Genomic DNA, 19,957 nt, shown 5'->3' on the forward strand with positions numbered 1-19,957 from the left:
TCGCATATCAGTGGCAAAGAGCCCACATGATGTCACGTGTTTCAGTTTAAAACACCAGCATCGATCCAATGCGCCGACCCAAGCAACATGCGTTTCGCATTTTATGTTCTCTTATCACACTCGCCAAGTTCCATTTCAATTTATCCATTTATCGAGCAATGTTTAAATTAAGCGCGTATTCGACATGTGCTTTCTTCATTTAAAAATCAAATAAAAAAGGAATTATTCCAGTGTGTATCTTTACGCGAACGTTAGTTTTGTCTGATTGATCAGTTTCAACAATTTCACCAAGTCTTCTTCCAATATCCGGTAAATAATCTTAGAAACTAATACCTATCCGGTAACTGATAACGTTTTCATAAGTATTCAGTTACTTATTTCTTACTTTATGACTCCGGTGCAATATTTCTATCTAAAAAACGAAGCGTTTGTTGCGTTAGGCTGATTACGCATTTCAATAATTATCGATTTCAACATTGTGTTTTAATAGAATTAACATTACTTTGGTATCTTTACTCCTGTGTAGTTCTAATACCTGTCAAAGCATTACTTTATATGTACCTAGTTTCGTATCTTTCGTGTATGTACCTATAGTAAATTTTATTACATCCTCAGTAAAAAATCCTTATTCATTTGCTGACTCGTCGTTTTCATTTTTTTTTTTTTTTTGCAGGAACTATAGTTCACCATGAAATACATCTTGGTAACTGGTGGCGTTATTAGTGGCGTTGGTAAAGGTATCATAGCCAGTTCATTTGGAACCATATTGAAATCATGTGGATTATGTGTGACGGTTATCAAAATTGATCCTTACATCAACATCGACGCTGGGACTTTTTCACCTTACGAACATGGTAAGTGATTGAATCCTATGATAGGTACCTCGTTGAGTTTATTTTGAATAAATCCGATAAGTACATTCACTTTTGTAAAATTACAGGTGAGGTGTATGTTTTGGAAGATGGAAGTGAAGTGGATTTAGATTTGGGCAATTACGAACGATTTTTAGACGCTACTTTGTATAATGAAAATAATATCACCACTGGCAAGATTTATCAAAAAGTTATCAACCGGGAGAGGAAAGGAGAATATTTGGGTAAAACTGTCCAAGGTAAAACTCAGTCTAATAATTTGATTTTTTCTGCATTTTAGATGATTTTAATTATGATTTTTTTTTTTTTTTTTTGATTTGATCAGTCGTCCCTCATATTACCGATGCTATTCAAGAATGGGTTCTAAATGTGACTAAGAAACCCATATACAACGACGGAAGACAACCAGAAGTAAATATGAAATTATTTTTTAAGCATGTGGACTGCGATGTTTAGTTCTCTAGACTGAAAAAATGAAATGTGTCCTTATATGGAACTTAATTTCATCTTTAGATGGTACCAATGTACTAACTTCTCGATTATTTTGACATTTTAGGTTTGCATTATCGAATTAGGTGGCACTATCGGTGATATAGAAGGTATGCCATTTGTAGAAGCCTTCAGACAATTTCAGTTCAAAGTAGGACGAGATAATTTCTGTTTAGTGCATGTATCGTTAGTCCCTCAGGTAAAAAACATCTACAACCATTCGCATCCTGCCATTATTTGCCCATTTTAAATTTTGGTTGTTTTATTCTAGCCCAATGCAACTGGAGAACATAAAACAAAACCTACTCAAAGTAGTGTGCGAGAACTGAGAAGTCTAGGATTATCTCCAGACATAATAGTCAGCAGAAGTGAAACTCCCATTAATCGTGATACTCAAGAAAAAATTTCCAATTTTTGTCACGTCAGACCAGAAGAGGTAAAGCAGAAAAGATTAATGTTTTAATGTCATTATTGAATTTTTAATGCTCATATTCTTTTTTTTCTACCTCAGGTCATATGCATACACGATTTAAGTTCAATTTATAAAGTACCAGTTTTGATGGAAAGTCAAGGAATCGTGCAGCTATTCAGTTCTAAATTGAATCTAGATATTATGAGGTTTCCCAAATCACCCGAATTCATGCAGCAGTGGAAAGAATTAGCGTTCAAGTGAGCACTACAATATTAAATCCGTTAATTAAAAAATAATAATCAAGTTCTCTTCACCTCTCTTTGAATTTGTATGTGTGGCAATTTTGTTGCTAAACGTGACTATAAAAGTTGATTAGGATGAATGAACTTGATAAGATTGAGTAACTAATCACTTCCTGTGCATAAGGTTAAGCCATTAATTTCTTTTGAGATAAGAAACGATCGATTAAAAGTTTCCATATCTTCAAAAATGTAAGGATTTTTATGAAACAGGACTCCCTTCCCCCCACCAAAAATGGGAAAAAATCAAAAAATTCAATTTGAAAATTAGTACTTTTATTTTTTGATTATTTTTTATTTCTGCTCTGATTTCTTCTGAAAACCCACATTTCAAGAAAACCTTTCCAGGCTTTTCTTGGTATCTTCAACAATGTTGGCCTCCTTCTCCAAAATTGAAGAAATTGAAATAATTTTTAAAAAACATGAAATTGACTGATGTTTACGAAATTTTTAAAAATTACTTAGAATCCTTCCAAAAAACATTTTTATATCTTCATAAATGCAAGGATTTACATAAAAATGGAACCTCGATCCTCATTAAAAAATAGAAAAAATCTCAAGTGGTGATCAAAAATAATTTTTTTTAATCTTCAATTTTGCTCAAAATTTTTTGAGTCACGCTCCTCTTCAAACAAAAAAAAACAAAAAACTAAATGTGAGGTAGAAAATTGAAAATTCTTCTGAATAGGTAACTGAATTACCGAGAAAAAAAATCCATGAGCCCCCACCCCCAACAATATTTTGAGGTTTTTCTTGGTTGAAAAGGGGTTTAAGTGTTAAGCAAAATGCTGCAGTTTTCCCATTTTTTTTTTTTTTTTTTTTGCAAACTGCAATTTTTATTTTCACTGATTTTTTTGGGGGTGGGGGGGGGTCCTATACAATGGGTCAGAAATAACATCGGTTCTCTTAGCGAAGAGATCATAATTATAGGAAAAATTCTGACGTAGAAATGGAGACTTTTTGGATGAATTGAATAATTGATCTGATTTTTTCGTCTGTCTCATTGATGCATTATTTTCTCCTAAAAGGCTTAAAATAAAAATTTGAATTTGAAAATCAACTTGTACTTTAAAGTTGACTCCTCGAATAAATTACGACTGTTTTTGAAATAATCCGAAGCATCCGGGTAAAGTTGATTTTCGTCCAGAAAATTCAAATCGTCCTAGAAAGTATTGTATTTACATAATTTCAGTGAATTGGCTAAAAATTACATTTTTTTCAGCCAATTTTCAGATTTCAATTTTAAGATTCACTCTCTTTGTAAGAATTTTCAAAAATTCAACAATAATCGAAAGATCAACTTCAATAACTGCTTTTTAAGCGAGGCGGATTTCAAAAAAATTTAAGTTGATGGGTTGTAAAAGTTTCCTTGTGAGTCATTCCTGAACACTTGAATTTGAAATTTAAGATCCTTCTGAAAACATTGTCAAATTTATGGTAAAATTGAAACATTAAAATTGGGAATTTGTTTCATGAATAAATAACTTGTGATTTCATGAAGCATAGTTAGCTATACCTACTTATTATTTTGAAATCCTATAGGTAAATAAATACAATTTTTTAATGTTCTGTTGTGTTTTATAATTCATTTAGGGTTGAAAAATTACGAGATGAGGTGAATATTGCGTTGGTTGGTAAATACACAAAACTTCAAGATTCTTACGCTTCTGTTTCAAGATCTCTGCAACATGCTTCTATTTTTGCCGGTTATAAATTGAAATTGATTGTAAGTAAAAGTATTTTTAAGTACCTACCTTTGTGATGAGAGCCATTCAAGAAAAACTAACCAAATTTTAAATAAAATAATTTAAGAACAGAATGTTGATCACTTTTGTTTGTTTATGTGTTATACCTTCGTAATTTCTTTCATGCTATTTTTTTTCAATAGTACATTGATGCTGAAAATTTAGAAGAAAGTATGAAAGATGAGAACCCCTTGAATTATCACGAAGCTTGGAAAAATTTATGCAATAGCCAGTGAGTACTAATCGTTGGTTTTTTTATTCATGGAATCTCTTAATTGCGAAATACATATTTACCCAGCGTTTGTTTTTCTCAGAGGTGTTGTTGTCCCTGGAGGATTTGGTAAACGAGGTATACAGGGAAAGATAGCTGCTTGTAATTGGTGCAGAAAGAAGAAAATTCCATTCCTTGGAATATGTTTGGGTTTACAAGCGGCCGTTATTGAATTCACGAAGTAATTAGCTATTGAATTGTTTATCATATCGGTTGTGGGAATTATAAACAAATCTAGAATTAACATTGTTTTTTTTTCCTACAAAACAGAAACGTATTGAACAAGGAGGATATCGCAGAAAGTGCTGAATTTAAAAATGACGAAATTCCAACCACTGAGCAACCATCCAAGCAGAGTGACAACGAATCAAAAAGTGAAGCCAAATCGAAAGAAGTATCGAGTAGTAGTGAAAAAGAGTACATTATTATCGATATGCCCGAGCATAATACTGGTCAAATGGGTGGAACTATGCGCTTAGGAAAAAAGAAAACATTTTTCCAAAAGGAACATTGGAATGATTCGATATTATGTGAGTGAATAATTGTCTTTGTATTTAAATCATGCAAACAATTTTTTTTCTTCGAGTATTAAAATGATAATTATTCCTGTAAATTTTTCCCAGATGCTTTATATAATCGCAAGCAAGTCGTCGAAGAAAGACATCGGCATCGATACGAAGTAAACAATAAGTTTGTGAAAGAATTGGAGAAACATGGACTCCGCTTTGTTGGTTAGTTCTTGGATTTTTTTTTTTTTAGTAAAAAATATCTGTCTTGATTTTTAGGTAATTAATCTAAAACATCCAACACTTATTTTCAGGTAAAGATGAAAACAAAGTTAGAATGGAAATGTTGGAGTTGAAGGACCATCCTTATTATGTAGCAACCCAATTCCATCCCGAATATACTAGTCGTCCATTAAGACCGTCGCCACCATTTATTGGTCTTATATTAGCCTCTTGTGGTAAACTAAATTCTTATATATCCAAAGGGCGTTTGAGTCCAACTGATTTGTCATCGTCGGATGAAGATATCAAGTCTTAATTTCATATCTATTTTGCTATGCTGCGTGCATTAAGTATACTTAGGTATCTATACTGTTTGATTTAGGTTTTTACATAATTTCAGTGTGATTCGTTTTGATCTATTCCAAGTTATGATTTTTTTATTCTTTAAACTGATTATTTTCTAGTTTTCAATGTATCGTAAAAATATATTTTGATTTTTAATTCTCTGTCATTAATTATTTTTGCATGTCCTAAGTGATTTGAAATTTCTTGAGAAATTTGAAAAATTGCTGGAGGTTCCAGAATGATCAAAAACTAGCAGCAGTTGATATGTGGATGGTAAATTGAACGAATTATTCACATTTCCTTACATTTGTTTGAAAAATTTCAATTTTGGCAGATAAATCACCTTTAAAAAAGTTTTAAAAAATTAAATTTTTCAAATATTTAGGTATCTGATTTGAATAATGGCCATTTGAGTTATTTAAATTCTATGACAAAAAATTCTGTATTCAACACTATTTCAAAATTTTTGAAAAATGAAAATTGTAAATATTGCAAAAAAATTGAATACGTACTTAAATACCAATTGTATGGTATTCACTAGGTACCTAGGTACCTTATTTACATTGATAGGGACCTATCATTTTCTCAGTTAAAAGCAGACTTTTGGTTCATATGATTTAGATTGGTGTGAAACTTTCTTTCTTAAAAAACAATTGGTTGTTTCATTGTAACAACTCACAAACACGAATCTGTCAAGCCAGCTGTCACTCAAACCAAAAACTTTCGGTACCTCGTATCCAATTGATAATGAGGTGTCGAAAAAATACATGTGTTGGTTTCGACTTCAGGATCACGTAAGAGATTGTTGTGAAATCATTATTGTTTCTGAACTTTTACGCAACACTTCTGAACTTGAAGCAACAGCAAGATGAAAAATATCACTGCTTTATTATTTATTTCATTAACTTACCAAGTAGGTACAAAAAATATAATGATTTTAAGTACGATTTCAGAAAGCAAGTATTTGAATTGTTTCATTTTAAATTTATGGCTTCAAATATGTAGATAGGTACCTATTCAATTTTTTCTTCTTACTGTAGCAGGCTAATTTTCTTTTGATATTTTTCAGATAACTTTGGGAGCACCAAATCAAGCATCAGATTTAAATTCCCATTCAGGTGATTCACTTATTACTGACCCAGGAAATAATGCCATTTTGAATCATGTTGAGGGGGAAACTGTATCCAACCAGTTTCAACCTGAAAACATAAAACTAGAGGAACAGACATCCATCAATGCAGATGAATCTCCAAAAATTGAAGAAACTTCTCCAGACTTCAAACAAGATGGAAATGAAAATGCTTTACTCCCTAGTGACTCCCAGAATCATAATAAAATAGGCATTGAAAAAGTTTTGAAATTAGTCCATAGCCTGTTCACAATGTTACCAACATGGATTCTTGAAATTCTGTACAACATAATCACATTTCTTGATGAATTTTTATCTGATGCATCAATGACTTATGCACAATATGGTAACGTTTTTTCAAGTTTGATCGATAAATTAGATGATTTATTGTGATACTAGCTACACTTTGCTCTTTTTCAAAAAATGTATTAGTTACCAATACATAAATCTTGCATTAGATTCAATTGTTCTTTTTACACTTGTATTATACCTACTTTGGAAGGGAGATAATAAGGATGTATCTTTACCCTTCAAAAACAAGCCTGGTAATTTACATAGGTACCTACCTAAATGCTTCAACTACTAGGCAACACGGATCAAATTGCAGCCAATATCACTTTTATAACGCATACCAACATAGGTACCATTGATTTTTTGTTGAAAAAAAGTTGTGACATGTGCAATAGTCCTAGGTGATTTATTGTTGATGGTGTAATGAGGTGCGATACGCGATGAAAATTTGACAACTAACATCTGCTCATTAGTGTTTGAACTTGATGCGGTGACTTTCAAACCATAATGATACCAGAATGTGACATTTTTCAAATTTTCTCACCTACCATTAACGAACTGCACAATTTTCTTGGGAATCGCGTGCATTTTATCCATTAACACTCATAAAAAGAAAATACCACATAGAAAATTTTCACTTGAAAAATGATACCTTGCATCAAAGCAACATGAAAGTTTGTTGGCTTGTATTATTTTTCGCATTTGCCTTGATCCAAGTAAGTAAATTCCTCACATGAAAAATCAATGAATGAGTTGGATGCAATTTTAATATTGGTTTTTATTACAGGAAAGTGTTTCACCTCCTGCCAAAGGTAAAGCATCTTCAAAATCAAAGCCAACTTCTGATAATGCTCAATCAAAACCTAATTCAGGAAATGAGCAATTAGATATAAAAGATGATACAGAAAAAAATGATACTGAAAGCAAGAGTAACCAGTCAATGAAAAATGAAGAGGCAGCTGCTGATAAAAACCAAGAAGGAAGTGATAAAGAGGACCCTAAAAATTTGGAAAATAAAAAAAGAAATGGAAAAAAACCAAAACGGAAAGATACTAGAGAACCTGAGGAAGATTCCACATCTTCACCTAAGAAGCCTGATGAAGATATTTCAAAAAAGAACAACAATGAGTCCTCAGAACCTCAACAAAACCTGGCAGATTCTCAAGTCAAGTCCCAAGATAGTGAAAAAACTACATTACCACAAGGCACAGATGAGAAAATCCCTCCAAAACAAGAAGAGATGCCAGAGAATGCTTCTGACAATACAACTGAAGATCCAGAAACAGCAAAACTCAATGCCCTAGAGAAGCCAGAAGGATCCAATAAAAATGAAACTGAGAAAAACTCAAGACAAAAAAATGAAGATGACACAATTGACAAAGCTGAACAAGAAAAAAAAAAGAAACCACCAAAGAAAAAATCTAGTTCAAAGGAGCCATCAAAAGAACTTGAATCTTCAGCTGACAGTGAAAAGAATCTACCACCTAATGACAAGTCTAACTCTAAACCAAACAATGAAAATGAAGAAAAAGCAGAGGATGATACTGAAAAAAGGAAATCTAAGAAGGAGCATCTGAAAGAATCTAAGGAATCCACCAGTGAACCCCCTCCCAAATCACAAAGCAGTCCTGAGCACACAACTCAAGATCCCTCAACATCTGATAATGCTTCACAAACTCCAGTGAAACCAGAACCTAAACCAAATCCAAAGAAAGTTGGTTCTGAATTGCCACCAGAAAAAGCAGAGAAAAAAATTGAAGACAAACCTGACCTAGCAAAAAGAGAAAAAGCTGCCAAGAAGAAATCAAAGGCTCCAAGTGAAATTCAGGATCCTCCAACCAAAGATGATGCTCCACAAACTCCAGAAAAACCAGAACCTAAACCAAATCCAAAGAAAGTTGGTTCTGAATTGCCACCAGAAAAAGCAGAGAAAAAAATTGAAGACAAACCTGACCTAGCAAAAAGAGAAAAAGCTGCCAAGAAGAAATCAAAAACTCCAGGTGAAACTCAAGACTCTCCAACCCCTGATGATGCTCCACAAAATCCAGAAAAATCAGAACCTAAACCAAATCCAAAGAAAGTTGGTTCTGAATTGCCACCAGAAACAGCAGAGGAAAGTATTGAAGATGAACCTAACCCAGCAAAAAGGAAAAAAACAGCCAAGAAGAAATCTAAAACTCCAGGTGAAACTCAAGACTCTCCAACCCCTGATGATGATCCACAAACTCCAGAAAAACCAGAACCTAAACCAAATCCAAAGAAAGTTGGTTCTGAATTGCCACAAGAAAAAGCAGAGGAAAAAATTGAAGATGAACCTGACCTAGCAAAAAGAGAAAAAGCTGCCAAGAAAAAATCAAAGGCTCTAAGTGGAATTCAGGATCCTCCAACTAAAGATGATGCACCACAAACTCCAGAAAAATCAGAACCTAAACCAAATCCAAAGAAAATTGGTTCTGAATTGCTACCAGAAAAAGCAGAGGAAAAAGTTGAAGATGAACCTGACCTAGCAAAAAGAGAAAAAGCTGCCAAGAAAAAATCAAAGGCTCCAAGTGAAATTCAGGATCCTCCAACTAAAGGTGATGCTCCACAAACTCCAGAAAAATCAGAACCTAAACCAAATCCAAAGAAAGTTGGTTCTGAATTGCCACCAGAAACAGCAGAGGAAAGTATTGAAGATGAACCTAACCCAGCAAAAAGAAAAAAAACAGCCAAGAAGAAATCAAAAACTCCAGGTGAAACTCAAGACTCTCCAACCCCTGATGATGCTCCACAAACTCCAAAAAAACCAGAACCTAAACCAAATCCAAAGAAAGTTGGTTCTGAATTGCCACCAGAAAAAGCAGAGGAAAGAATTGAAGATGAACCTAATCCAGAAAAAAGAAAAAAAACAGCCAAGAAGAAATCAAAAACTCCAGGTGAAACTCAAGACTCTCCAACCCCTGATGATGCTCCACAAACTCCAGAAAAACCAGAACCTAAACCAAATCCAAAGAAAGATGGTTCTGAATTACCAGCAGATAAAGATGAGGAAAGTATTAAAGATGAACCTGACCTAGCAAAAATAGAAAAAGCTGCCAAGAAAAAACCAAAGCCTCCCAATGATATTCCGGATCCTCCAACCAAAGATGATGCTCCACAAACTCCAGAAAAATCAGAACCTAAACCAAATCCAAAGAAAGTTGGTTCTGAATTGCCACCAGAAAAAGCAGAGGAAAAAATTGAAGATGAACCTGACCTAGCTAAAAGAGAAAAAGCTGCCAAGAAAAAATCAAAGGCTCCAAGTGAAATTCAGGATCCTCCAACCTCTGATGATGCTCCACAAACTCCAGAAATACCAGAATCTAAACCGAATCCAAAGAAAGATGGTCCAACAAAAAAGAATAAAGCCACTAAGAAAAAATCCTCAGCAGAGGATCTAGAAGAATCTAAAAATCCTGTACCACCACCTGAGATGGACCCACCATCTCAAGAAAGTGAAAATCCAAAACCAACAGAAAAACCATCTGAAAGTATTGAAGAAGTAACTAACCCAACAAAAAGCAAGAAGCTCCCCAAGAAAAAATCCAGTCCAAGAACTGAAAAGCCTTCAACCACCACTGATGATGCTGCGTTACAAACTCCAGAAAAGTCCAAATCCAAACCTATAGAACAGGAAAATGAAAGTGACAAAGATGAAACTAATTCAGAAAAAAAAAGAAAACTACCTAAGAAAAAACCAGAATCAGAAGACCCTCAGGAAGAATTCAAGGAAAATCTCAAACCTGAACTAGCAGAAAAACAAAAAGATGGAACTGAAGATGAAGCCAATGTAGTAGATAAGAGAAAAACTACCAAGAAAAAATCAAATTCAAGGAAGCCTCCAGAGGAAACTGAGGTGTCCTCACCTGACAATGATGATGCTCCATCAACTGTAGAGAAGCCTGAACCTCAAGTGGCTCATGATGCTGAGGAGAGTGATATAGATAAAGCCAATTCAATAAAAAGAAAGAAAATACCCAAGAAAAAATCAAATGACACTCCAGAGGAATCAGATGAGCTTGATTCTCTTAATTCATCACCAACACCACAAAAAAAAACAAAATCCAAATCACAAAAAGTCAAGGGGAAAGGTGATGAAAGTGACAACACTGACAATGAAAAATTAGGGGAGGAAGATGAGGTCGAAGATGATGATGATGATGATGATGATGATGATATTGAAAATATAATACCTAAGAAAAAATCTACAAGCAATGATTTTGGAGCAGATAGCGAGGCTGAAGATGAAAGTGATGTCGAAGCTGGAGATGATGATGGAGATGGTGATTCAGATGATGAAGCCACACCAGTTCCATCACTAAGGCAGAATCCCAGAGTCAATAGTAAGAAATTACTGAAAAAATCAACTCTCAAAAAACCAAACGACACTCCTAACAAAACATTCCCTTCAAAGAAGATTAAGAAACCTCAAGCTGTGAAACCTAAAAAACGAAGCAGATTTAATATCAGTGAATTGTCACATAACAAAATTGATCTTGATAATGATGATCTTTCAAGTGGAGATGAGCTCTCAGAAGATGAATCTTCTGATGATGATGATTATGATATTGATTTTCCAAAATCACCACAACCTATCAGAAGAATGAACAGAGCCCCTTCAAAATCTGGCATACCCTTATCACATTTATCCAGAAATAAAATGAAACCTAGAAAATTTGGCAGACTTTCTAATGAAAATGAATTTTCTGAGGATGAGTCTGATGATGAAGAAGATGATGATAATTTTTCCAAATCATTGCAACCTATGAAACGAATGAGAAATGAAATGAAACCTAGAAAATTTTATGATCTTTCTAGTGATGATGAACTTTCTGATGATGATGATGATGATGATTATGATACTGATTTTCCAAAATCACCACAACCTATCAGAAGAATGAACAGGGCCCCTTCAAAATCTGGCATACCCTTATCACGTTTATCCAGGTCCAAAGTAAAATATGGAAAATCTGGTGGTAAAATGTTGAGAAACTTTCAAATAATGGATCCATTTCCAACTGGTGAACCACTAATGAATTTTACTTTTGGAGAAAATGACTTGGAGTATAGTGACGATGATAATGATGATGAGGATGAAGATGATGATGATATGCCTCAGAATTATACAAAACTTGGAATCCCTCTGAGTAGTTTCAATCCTAACAAAAAGAAACTGCCGCAGAAAAACCATGCCCAAAAATTGACCAATTTCAAAACTACCTCACCATTGAAAAGAAAAAGTCCACCAACAGGTACAAAATTAACTTCACTCCTCAGTCCAAAGCTCACTCCTAGAAAACCACCTAAATCAAAAGGTATCAATCTTATGGAACTTCATAATCTCGCTACAGCAAGAAGTCATCAAAATCGAAAACCTCAGCTGTTATCCCAGCTTGAAAGGAAAAGAAAAATGTATTCTTAATAACAGAAAGGTACCTGTGTACATATTGAATTTTGAATTTGTTTCATTTGGTGGTCCTTTTCAATGATCAAATAAAAGTTTGCCCAGACATTAAAATGATTTCATTCCTACAAAATGAGTAAATCCGCAGTGAGGTGTTTTATGGAAAATGTGATCATGCACATAGGTACTTCACGCTTTAATTGCAACCTTGGTTGTGACTTTCAAGTGTTCTTTCATTTTAAAATTTTTTTTGGAAAACGAGATCTGTAATTTATAACTGAAGGTTTCCTAATGAACATGACCCTTCAAATGACATTTTGCTGATTGTGAGTGTGGTAGGTATGCTTAACAATTAGAAAGCCACAATTTCACAAAATGGATGAAGGTTATATAAAAAGGTTAACGAAGGAATGACTTGTTGATGAGAATGGATAGCATAGGCAGACTTGTACTACGTACGTAAATTATATCCCTTTAACTTAAAAAAAAAAGATGAGTAGGTACCTAGTAAATTTGAGGGGGGTCATTTCCAGAGCCCAAAGTAATGGTATATAATCAACTAACGGACGGATAAATTTTACCAATATATGATTGGTTGGATTAAAATGATATCAATATTTTCTAAACTATAATGTGAACTGTTTCTTATTTTCATTTTTTTACCTACTGAGCGCTTTTTCTTCAGCTTACTGATTGTTTGGAAGTCAATATTGACATTTTTCTCCCTCATAAAATGTTTTTATCCAACCTGTGAGAAAGAGTGATTTTCAACAATTTTGGTTCAGGAGTAAAATATGTGATTAATGGTTGCTGCTCTGGTAATTAACCTCAAAATCATCAAAAACCATGTTTTCCCACTTACATGAATAAACTACTAGGTAAATTACTTACCTACCTAATCGGAAAAAACATGCAAAAATCAGTTTAATTGATGATGTCTCATTATCATCATAATAATATTGTTGCACCTCCAATTATTTCTTCAAATTTAAGCTTATGAAAAACAAAAAATTTCTAAGCTTTAAAATTGTCAATAAAAATCCAATATTTGGCAAAGCATTGAATTGAAAAAGGTACTTGAGTGAACAATTTTCAATTTCAATGTTATTGTCAAGATTCTTTGGTTGTTTTTACAAACTTATTCAATAAAATTAAGTATTGATTCGGCACTGAAGTAAGTAGTAAGTAGGCAATTTATTGAACTGAAAATGAAGTTGGGCTTATGATTGTTCATAACTATCTGTAATTCAAATTATAGTCTGTTACAGAAAAGTTAGATAGGTACAAAAACTGTTCTGGTGTAATTCACATTGTCCATAACTTTTTACTGAAAGAAACATTCCAACTTTTGATTTATGTATTTTGAAAAATAATTGCTCATTCATATTCAGAATTTTGCTTTTCTTGGCCCTCAGTTTAACAATACCTAATACATATATTGAATTAAGTATGTAGTAAGTACAGGACCTACAGGTAATGAATATGTATCTAGGTATTGAGAATATTTCTATATTTTCATACACTTTTAATTAATTATAGGTATTATATCTTATAATGTGTAACATGATAAACCCCCCCCCCGCCTTGTATTATACCTATGTCTACATTTAATCTAGGTAGGTACAAAAATATGATACAGTTGAAACAAGTGGGTAAAAAACTCCGGTATCTTAGGTATACAATGAAATAACCTGTGCATATTTCAGTAAGCCTAACAAAGTCCAACTTCATTCGAAACGAGACAGAACATGAATTCACATTAAATCACGTAGGGGTATTGGGCTCCCATCATCATAGCTCGAGTATTTGCCACTAGATTTTTTATTTTTATTTTCTTGGTTGAGAGATTTTTTCTTTCTAGATTGGACTGGTCCATCCTTATATTCAGCAGAGCTTGATAAATTATTTAATTTAATGGGATGTCGAAAAATATTCATATCATCTAAATCCAGATCTTTCAACCCTAATGCGTTTGACCCAATATCAACCAATTTAGTGGCATATTTTGCCCCTTCTTTAATAAAGTCAAACTCATCTGTGTCCACACTTTCCAAATCTTTCAAATATTTGGGAATAGTGATATCACTGGGATTGGATGCTAGGGATTGAATATCAGGTAACACATTTTTAAAAAAATTCATGATGGTTGGATTTTGGAAAATTGAAAGAACAACCATAATGAAGCTTCCAATAATTGCTGCTGGTGGAAAGGTAGGGATTAAAGTCAATAAGAGAGAGATTGTTTGTGGATTAGATATCAAGTCAGTAATTATTTTCTGGACTGTTGATATAAGTTTTTCACCAAAATGGTCTTGAATTGATTCAGATTCATTTTCAGGAATCAAATCCACAAGTTTTACAGCAGAATAACTTCCAGGCTGCTCCAAATCTACCAGTTTCAGTGGACCTCCAGGTAATTTTCTTGATAATTTTTTGTGATCCGCTTCACTTCTTTTTTCATCTTGTGGGTGGGAGAAACTGCTCTACAATGAAAATTCAATTTTTCAACCCACTTAGACAGAAAAATTACAAATAAAATCAAGTTTTTCTTACTTCAATTAAGCAGATACCAAGGAAAATGCACACAAAATTCATATTGCATAAATTATTGACAGGTAGGTAGGATTTATTTATTTACTTTAGAGTGAACAACGAAGCACCTTGATTCAACAATTTTCTTAAATGAAATATCATCACCAGCAAACAGGTGAGAGCAAAATTTTTTCTTGATGAGTTAAAAAAATTCATGTGTGTTTGTGACAAATAACGCTCCAATAATTTATAAAAAATTTATGTATGTTTGTGACAGATAACGCTGCAATAATTTAGGATGAGCTTTCTTCACAATTAGGAAAATTTATGAGGTTTGGAAGGTTTTTCGTTGATTGCAATGTGCATTTATTCTTTGTTTAGGATTGTCAGCTTGCTTTTTCAAAAAAATTGATTGCATTTGCTCATTAAGAAAAACTGAAGTTGTCATTTTACTCAGGCTGCTATGGAATAGCTGTGTTTCTGTTTTCTCATATATATCTGGTAGATAAATGTTCACAATTCATTTGTGAAGATAACTTGGAAAACTGTTTGAAGAACTGAACACAATATGAAGACGACTTCACTGATATTGCTTGGTTTTGCGATTTTAGCGGTAAGCTATTCGAATTTCTTTTCCCCACAAATTAATCTATGTACCATTTTTCAACTTTTAAAAATGCTATAAACCTTGATATTACACAGTTTCTCTACCCATCAACATATTTATTAAATAACATTAAATCAATTTCTGCTGTGTATTCAATTAAGATGAATGTCTACTTCTTTAGAAAATTCAATGAATTTTATTCATATAACTACAAACAACAAATTTACACATTTTCACCACATTTCAGGTGAGTTTGGCCGCTAAGGGGAGAAAAAATGCACGAGATTTAGATAATGCAGCTCCTGAGAAACCAGCATCTGATTCGGCCAAAGGTGATAATGATGCAAAGCCAGCTGAAGCCCCTAAATCAAAGAAAGGTGCCAAATCTGCACCTACTGACACATCTAATCCAAAAAAAGGTTCCAAATCAGCGCCTGCAAAGAAACAAAAACAAGCAGTTGATGATACTGACCTTTCAATTGATGCAGATGATATTTTAAAGGATGAGGATGAAGATGTAGAAATTGATGGCGATGAAGTTGAAATTCCCGACAAAGATGATCTTACCTCCGAAGACGATCCTGTAGAGTTGGCTAAAAAAATAAGGAACATTAAAGACGAAGAAAAACGACAAGAATTAATTGATGAATTGGAAAATCTCAAGGATGAACATGAAAAAATTTTACCAGGTAAATTTTACAGAGCCGCATATGCTGCTCTGGATCCTAAAAATGCTGAAAAAGCTGCAGCATTTTGGCAAAGGAACTTGGATAGGACAATTGCAAAAGCAAAAAAAGATATGAAAAAAGCAATGGGTAAAACAAGGGGAGGCATCGGCAACGCTGTTGGAGAAGCTCAAAAACTCATTCAAGCTGACCCAATAGGTATAGCATTACGAAAAGGAGAATCTTTCTTCCTTACTGCACTTGCAGATTCGGCGAAAAATTGGGGTAAAATTGCAAGCCTAGGACATGATGCTGTAGGAAACGTTTCTCATTTCGTTAGAGCAGCTACATTCCCAGTTGATGGAATTCCAATTCTCAGAGATATCAAGAATAATGTTCATAATTACATTGAAGAAAATGCTCAGAGAAACAAAAATCTATCTGAGTTGTTTGCAAGTGATGCTTCATCAGCATTGAACTATGCCGCAAAAGATGCTGAAGAACAAGCCAATGCAAGAGAACAGGTGCTGAAGAGGCAGTTTTCTTCTAATAAACGTAGATCGTAAATTTGTCACTCTTTTTTGATTTGAATTATTAAAGTGTTGCATTTGTGAGATTTTATTTACTTTTCATTTCATATCAAATCGAATTTCATTATCATTGGAAAAATTGCGAATCTGGAAAGAATATGAGAAAAAATTTCTCCATTTCATCAAAAATTAGAATCAAGTGTCTCCATTGACAATGCATTGATTTGTTTTATTATTATTTGGAAGTTTTCATTATATTGTCAAGTTTTCTTGAGAATTGAATTTTTTAAACATTAAAGCCTGTAGGTATATAAGTGATGTTTGAAAGGTTTATCACCTGGTGTGGGGGTTCTCTTACACAAATGTTGTTTTCTTCATTATTTGAAACCTAAATTTGAGACTCTTTGGAGCCCTTTTACTTTTGGCTTTTAGAGGTAGATATTCTGGATTCACCACTACACATACATTGGAGAAAGGAAGAAATGAGTGATATTTTAAAAATACAATGATTTATTGACCTCTAGGGGCGCGCTCTTTAATGTGCGCAACTTTATATACCTACAGGTCCTTTTTTTCAAAAAATTTGGTAAATGACTCAGTTCACTTTTAAAAATAATCAAAATTCAAGAAATGCAACAAAATGCAGATAATGCTGATTGTATGTTTTATTATATCTAGGTATCGAGGATTACATTACATAAACATAATTTAGTTTACATTCAAAGATAGTCTGATTGGTTTTTTAGCAAGAATTTATAGCTCGTCTATTTCACTTGAATTTTTAATGACACCCAATAAAGCATATTATGTAGTTGAAGGCTCAGATTCGTCTCACAGCAATGCTATACCTAATGGGCCCAGTTGAGAAATTTTCTTAATGTCAATTGAATCACTTAAACCGGTTCTTCCAAGCGAATCAATTTCAGATTTCATCAATTGATTAGATTCATTCGGTGTTTTAATATCTTCCTTCTGCAATTTGTTATTTTGAGAATTTGCTGCTTCTTTTGCGCGCTGAAAAGCAACATATGCAGCTTGATAGAATTTTCCAGGCAATGTCCTTCTATTTTGACCCCATGCATTTTTCAATTTTTCGACTAATTCTTTTCTCTTTTTTGGATTACGAATATTGTTAATTTTCTGTCCCAATTCTGTAGGATCCGTATAAGTAAGTTGATCCAGAGAAATATCGTCCTTCAATATATTCGATACATCTTCAACAAGTCCCGAATCAGCTTCATCGTATTCTTTTTGCTTTGCTTTTTTAATGCTCTTTTTCTTTTCAGACGACACTTCGGAAATTTTTTTCATCTGAGGTGATGGTGTGTTTTTACTGTCCTCTATAATATCCTTGGATAATGGTTTTTCAGAATCTGCTGTCTTATTTTTTGCTTGAGAATCAACTGCCGCCAAAGATACCTACACAAGTAAGTAAATGGGTAGGTAGGTAAGTATACGCGAGAAAAACATGAATATCAGATATTATATGATGCTTCAATGTAGGTAGGTACATAATTTCTATTTGAAATTTTAAATCTAATTACTTACCGCCAAAATTGCGAAAATAAGGATAGTTAACAATGATGTCCTCATATTATGGGCTTGAAATTGTTGAAGCAAATTTTGAACGAGTGATGGTAGAGATATGTGTACCTTGAAGATTAAATGTTGAAAAACTCTTGTTTGTCATCAAGTAGGAATGAAAAATTCAACCTAATATTCTCTTGAAAAATTTGTGAAAAAAAATGTTCATTATAATTTTATTTGAACAAATCGAGTTCAGGTCTAATGAACAGATGTGAATCCCACCTCAAACTATCGCTTAACGATGAATAACATGCGTCAAAAACTAATGTGATTTGTGAATGAGAGAACGTATTTCACGTGTTCTTATTTTAGAAACATCGGGCTTTTTGATTCTTTTTTTTTTTTTTGGCAATTCAGCGCTTTGTTCATCAATCATTAGTAGGTATATGACAAAGTCTAAATCGTTTGAAAAGGCCTTACATGAAATTATAATTTCGCACGAGTCGTATCAAAATATTAAAAAACAATTTGAAGTACATACCTACATATCAATTTTTTTTTTTACTTTCATTTTATTCAAATGCACAATACTTTTTCCAATATTCTCAAATCAGATAATACCAAGTTTTTAAGAGCGTGACAACTAACAAAATATTAACAATTCATTGCAAGTTTTTTTGTACAAGTAAGTATTATTTTCAAAAATCAGACCAAAAATCTAAAATCCTACGTTGTGATAGGATACTATCAACGTTAACTCGAAATGTTGGGGATTGGGGATTGTACTTACATGTATACAATTATTTTCAAATACATATTATTGAAACCTAAAAAATATTCTGTAATTGAGTTGAAAAATTTCTCATGAAGTTTTCATGGACAATTTCCTTTAAATTATTCCCAGAAAAATACCATTTTGTTTATTTGTTCTTTTAAAGGTTGGAAAGAATTTCACAAATTCATCTCATTTTTTTCTGCATACGCGGCAGATTTCGGGGGGGGGGGGATAATTTTTAAGCTCAAACTGAAAAACAATCGAAACCCTATTTTGGTACGTTTGGATCGAGAAACACTTCTCCTTTTCAAGAAATTGATTTTGAAAATAAAATAAATTTGATACTGTATCAATGGGAATTTTTCTTTAAAATGGTTCTTAAATTATTGATGAAAAAGTCACATACAGTGTAATGTAAATTACATTACTACATTAGTAATTCGAATTTTTTGGACTGCCTAAAATTTTATTTGAGTTATCTTCACAGGAATTTTTCTGAAACTAAAATTCTGAAATGTTGCAGAGGCTTCAGGGTGGCTTGAACTCGTTCTCATTTGATTTGTGAGGTCGAGAATTTGATGTAAATTCAAACATTATCTTTCTACCTTGATTTAATCAGATTTACGTTTTTGTAAAGCCACGTTGAAATTTTCAAAATTTGTCAAACATTCTCCAATACCCAAAATTCAATGGTACCCATCATATTTATTTATTACAGCCCCAAATTTTTTAGGCGATATTTTTGAAAAAAAAAATGTTAGAAATCGTTTTTGCATTTAATATGGCATATTTTAAAACAATTTGACCATCTACTCTTAGGTAATTTACAATTCCTTGGAAATTGTTTTTTTTCGGCTTATTCCTCAAAAAACGCATAACAAAACCACTAATAGAAAATTTTCAAATTTCAAAATCAATTTCCTATTCTGACTGTTAAATTGGAACGATTGTATGCATTACATCCTCACCTCCCCTTTCTCAAAACTCTTTGAAAGCAGATTTTTAATAAAGCAAAGAAATTTTGAAAAATTTCAAACGTCCGTATCTTAAGCTCATCTTTTCAAAAGTTCTTAAGCTACATTCTGAGTTGAAAATAATGGGTCATTTCATGTCAATTCGACCAAAAAAATGCGATTTTGAAAGTTATGTCTTTCGATTTTGCTCAAATTTTTTTTACAATGTCTACCCACCCAGTAAATAAGAAACCCGCAATCAGTTTTGTCTCAGCCCTCTCAGGGGGCGGATGGGGGGCATCCATTATTTTCACATTGCCTCGAGGTACTCAACTTCAGTAGCACATTCCTCCAAAACTATGATT

The 19,957-nt window shown here is 33.0% G+C and overlaps 3 protein-coding genes and 2 long non-coding RNA genes across 8 annotated transcripts in view; 4 read left to right on the plus strand and 1 right to left on the minus strand.

Moving 5' to 3' along the window:
- Window positions 1–5,317, plus strand: part of LOC135833933 (CTP synthase 2-like) — a 58,654-nt gene extending 53,337 nt beyond the window's left edge. For 2 of the 4 annotated variants that reach the window (XM_065347765.1, XM_065347763.1), the window contains exons 2-13: window positions 674–854; window positions 941–1,111; window positions 1,198–1,283; window positions 1,429–1,560; window positions 1,633–1,797; window positions 1,873–2,030; window positions 3,666–3,798; window positions 3,961–4,049; window positions 4,132–4,269; window positions 4,359–4,618; window positions 4,712–4,819; window positions 4,909–5,317. In XM_065347765.1, the coding sequence (XP_065203837.1) occupies window positions 689–854; window positions 941–1,111; window positions 1,198–1,283; window positions 1,429–1,560; window positions 1,633–1,797; window positions 1,873–2,030; window positions 3,666–3,798; window positions 3,961–4,049; window positions 4,132–4,269; window positions 4,359–4,618; window positions 4,712–4,819; window positions 4,909–5,132 (1,830 nt within the window). In that variant the 5' untranslated portion in view covers window positions 674–688 and the 3' untranslated portion in view covers window positions 5,133–5,317. Of the gene's footprint in view, window positions 1–87; window positions 310–436; window positions 581–673; window positions 855–940; window positions 1,112–1,197; window positions 1,284–1,428; window positions 1,561–1,632; window positions 1,798–1,872; window positions 2,031–3,665; window positions 3,799–3,960; window positions 4,050–4,131; window positions 4,270–4,358; window positions 4,619–4,711; window positions 4,820–4,908 lie in introns of those variants that run through there. The other 2 variants (XM_065347762.1, XM_065347764.1) reach the window with 2 other exon arrangements.
- A 464-nt stretch (window positions 5,318–5,781) lies between these two features.
- LOC135833934 (uncharacterized) lies at window positions 5,782–6,749 on the plus strand. The gene is made up of 2 exons (XR_010556590.1): window positions 5,782–6,074; window positions 6,231–6,749. It is a non-coding gene; the product is annotated as an uncharacterized LOC135833934 (long non-coding RNA).
- Window positions 6,750–7,145: 396 nt separating this feature from the next.
- On the plus strand, window positions 7,146–12,117 carry LOC135833931 (nucleolar protein dao-5-like). The gene is made up of 2 exons (XM_065347759.1): window positions 7,146–7,297; window positions 7,369–12,117. The coding sequence occupies exons 1-2, from the start codon at window positions 7,250–7,252 to the stop codon at window positions 12,019–12,021; spliced, it is 4,701 nt and encodes a 1,566-aa protein (XP_065203831.1). The 5' UTR covers window positions 7,146–7,249; the 3' UTR covers window positions 12,022–12,117.
- Window positions 12,118–13,346: 1,229 nt separating this feature from the next.
- LOC135833935 (uncharacterized) lies at window positions 13,347–14,893 on the minus strand. The gene is made up of 2 exons (XR_010556591.1): window positions 14,557–14,893; window positions 13,347–14,486 (listed from the first exon to the last, which is right to left on the minus strand). It is a non-coding gene; the product is annotated as an uncharacterized LOC135833935 (long non-coding RNA).
- A 98-nt stretch (window positions 14,894–14,991) lies between these two features.
- On the plus strand, window positions 14,992–16,423 carry LOC135833936 (uncharacterized). Its single transcript, XM_065347766.1, has 2 exons — window positions 14,992–15,148; window positions 15,390–16,423. The coding sequence occupies exons 1-2, from the start codon at window positions 15,104–15,106 to the stop codon at window positions 16,371–16,373; spliced, it is 1,029 nt and encodes a 342-aa protein (XP_065203838.1). The 5' UTR covers window positions 14,992–15,103; the 3' UTR covers window positions 16,374–16,423.
- Window positions 16,424–19,957: the final 3,534 nt, after the last annotated feature.

This window comes from Planococcus citri, chromosome 2 (genome assembly GCF_950023065.1).
Source record: "Planococcus citri chromosome 2, ihPlaCitr1.1, whole genome shotgun sequence".
Classification (NCBI taxonomy): Eukaryota; Metazoa; Arthropoda; class Insecta; order Hemiptera; family Pseudococcidae; genus Planococcus; species Planococcus citri.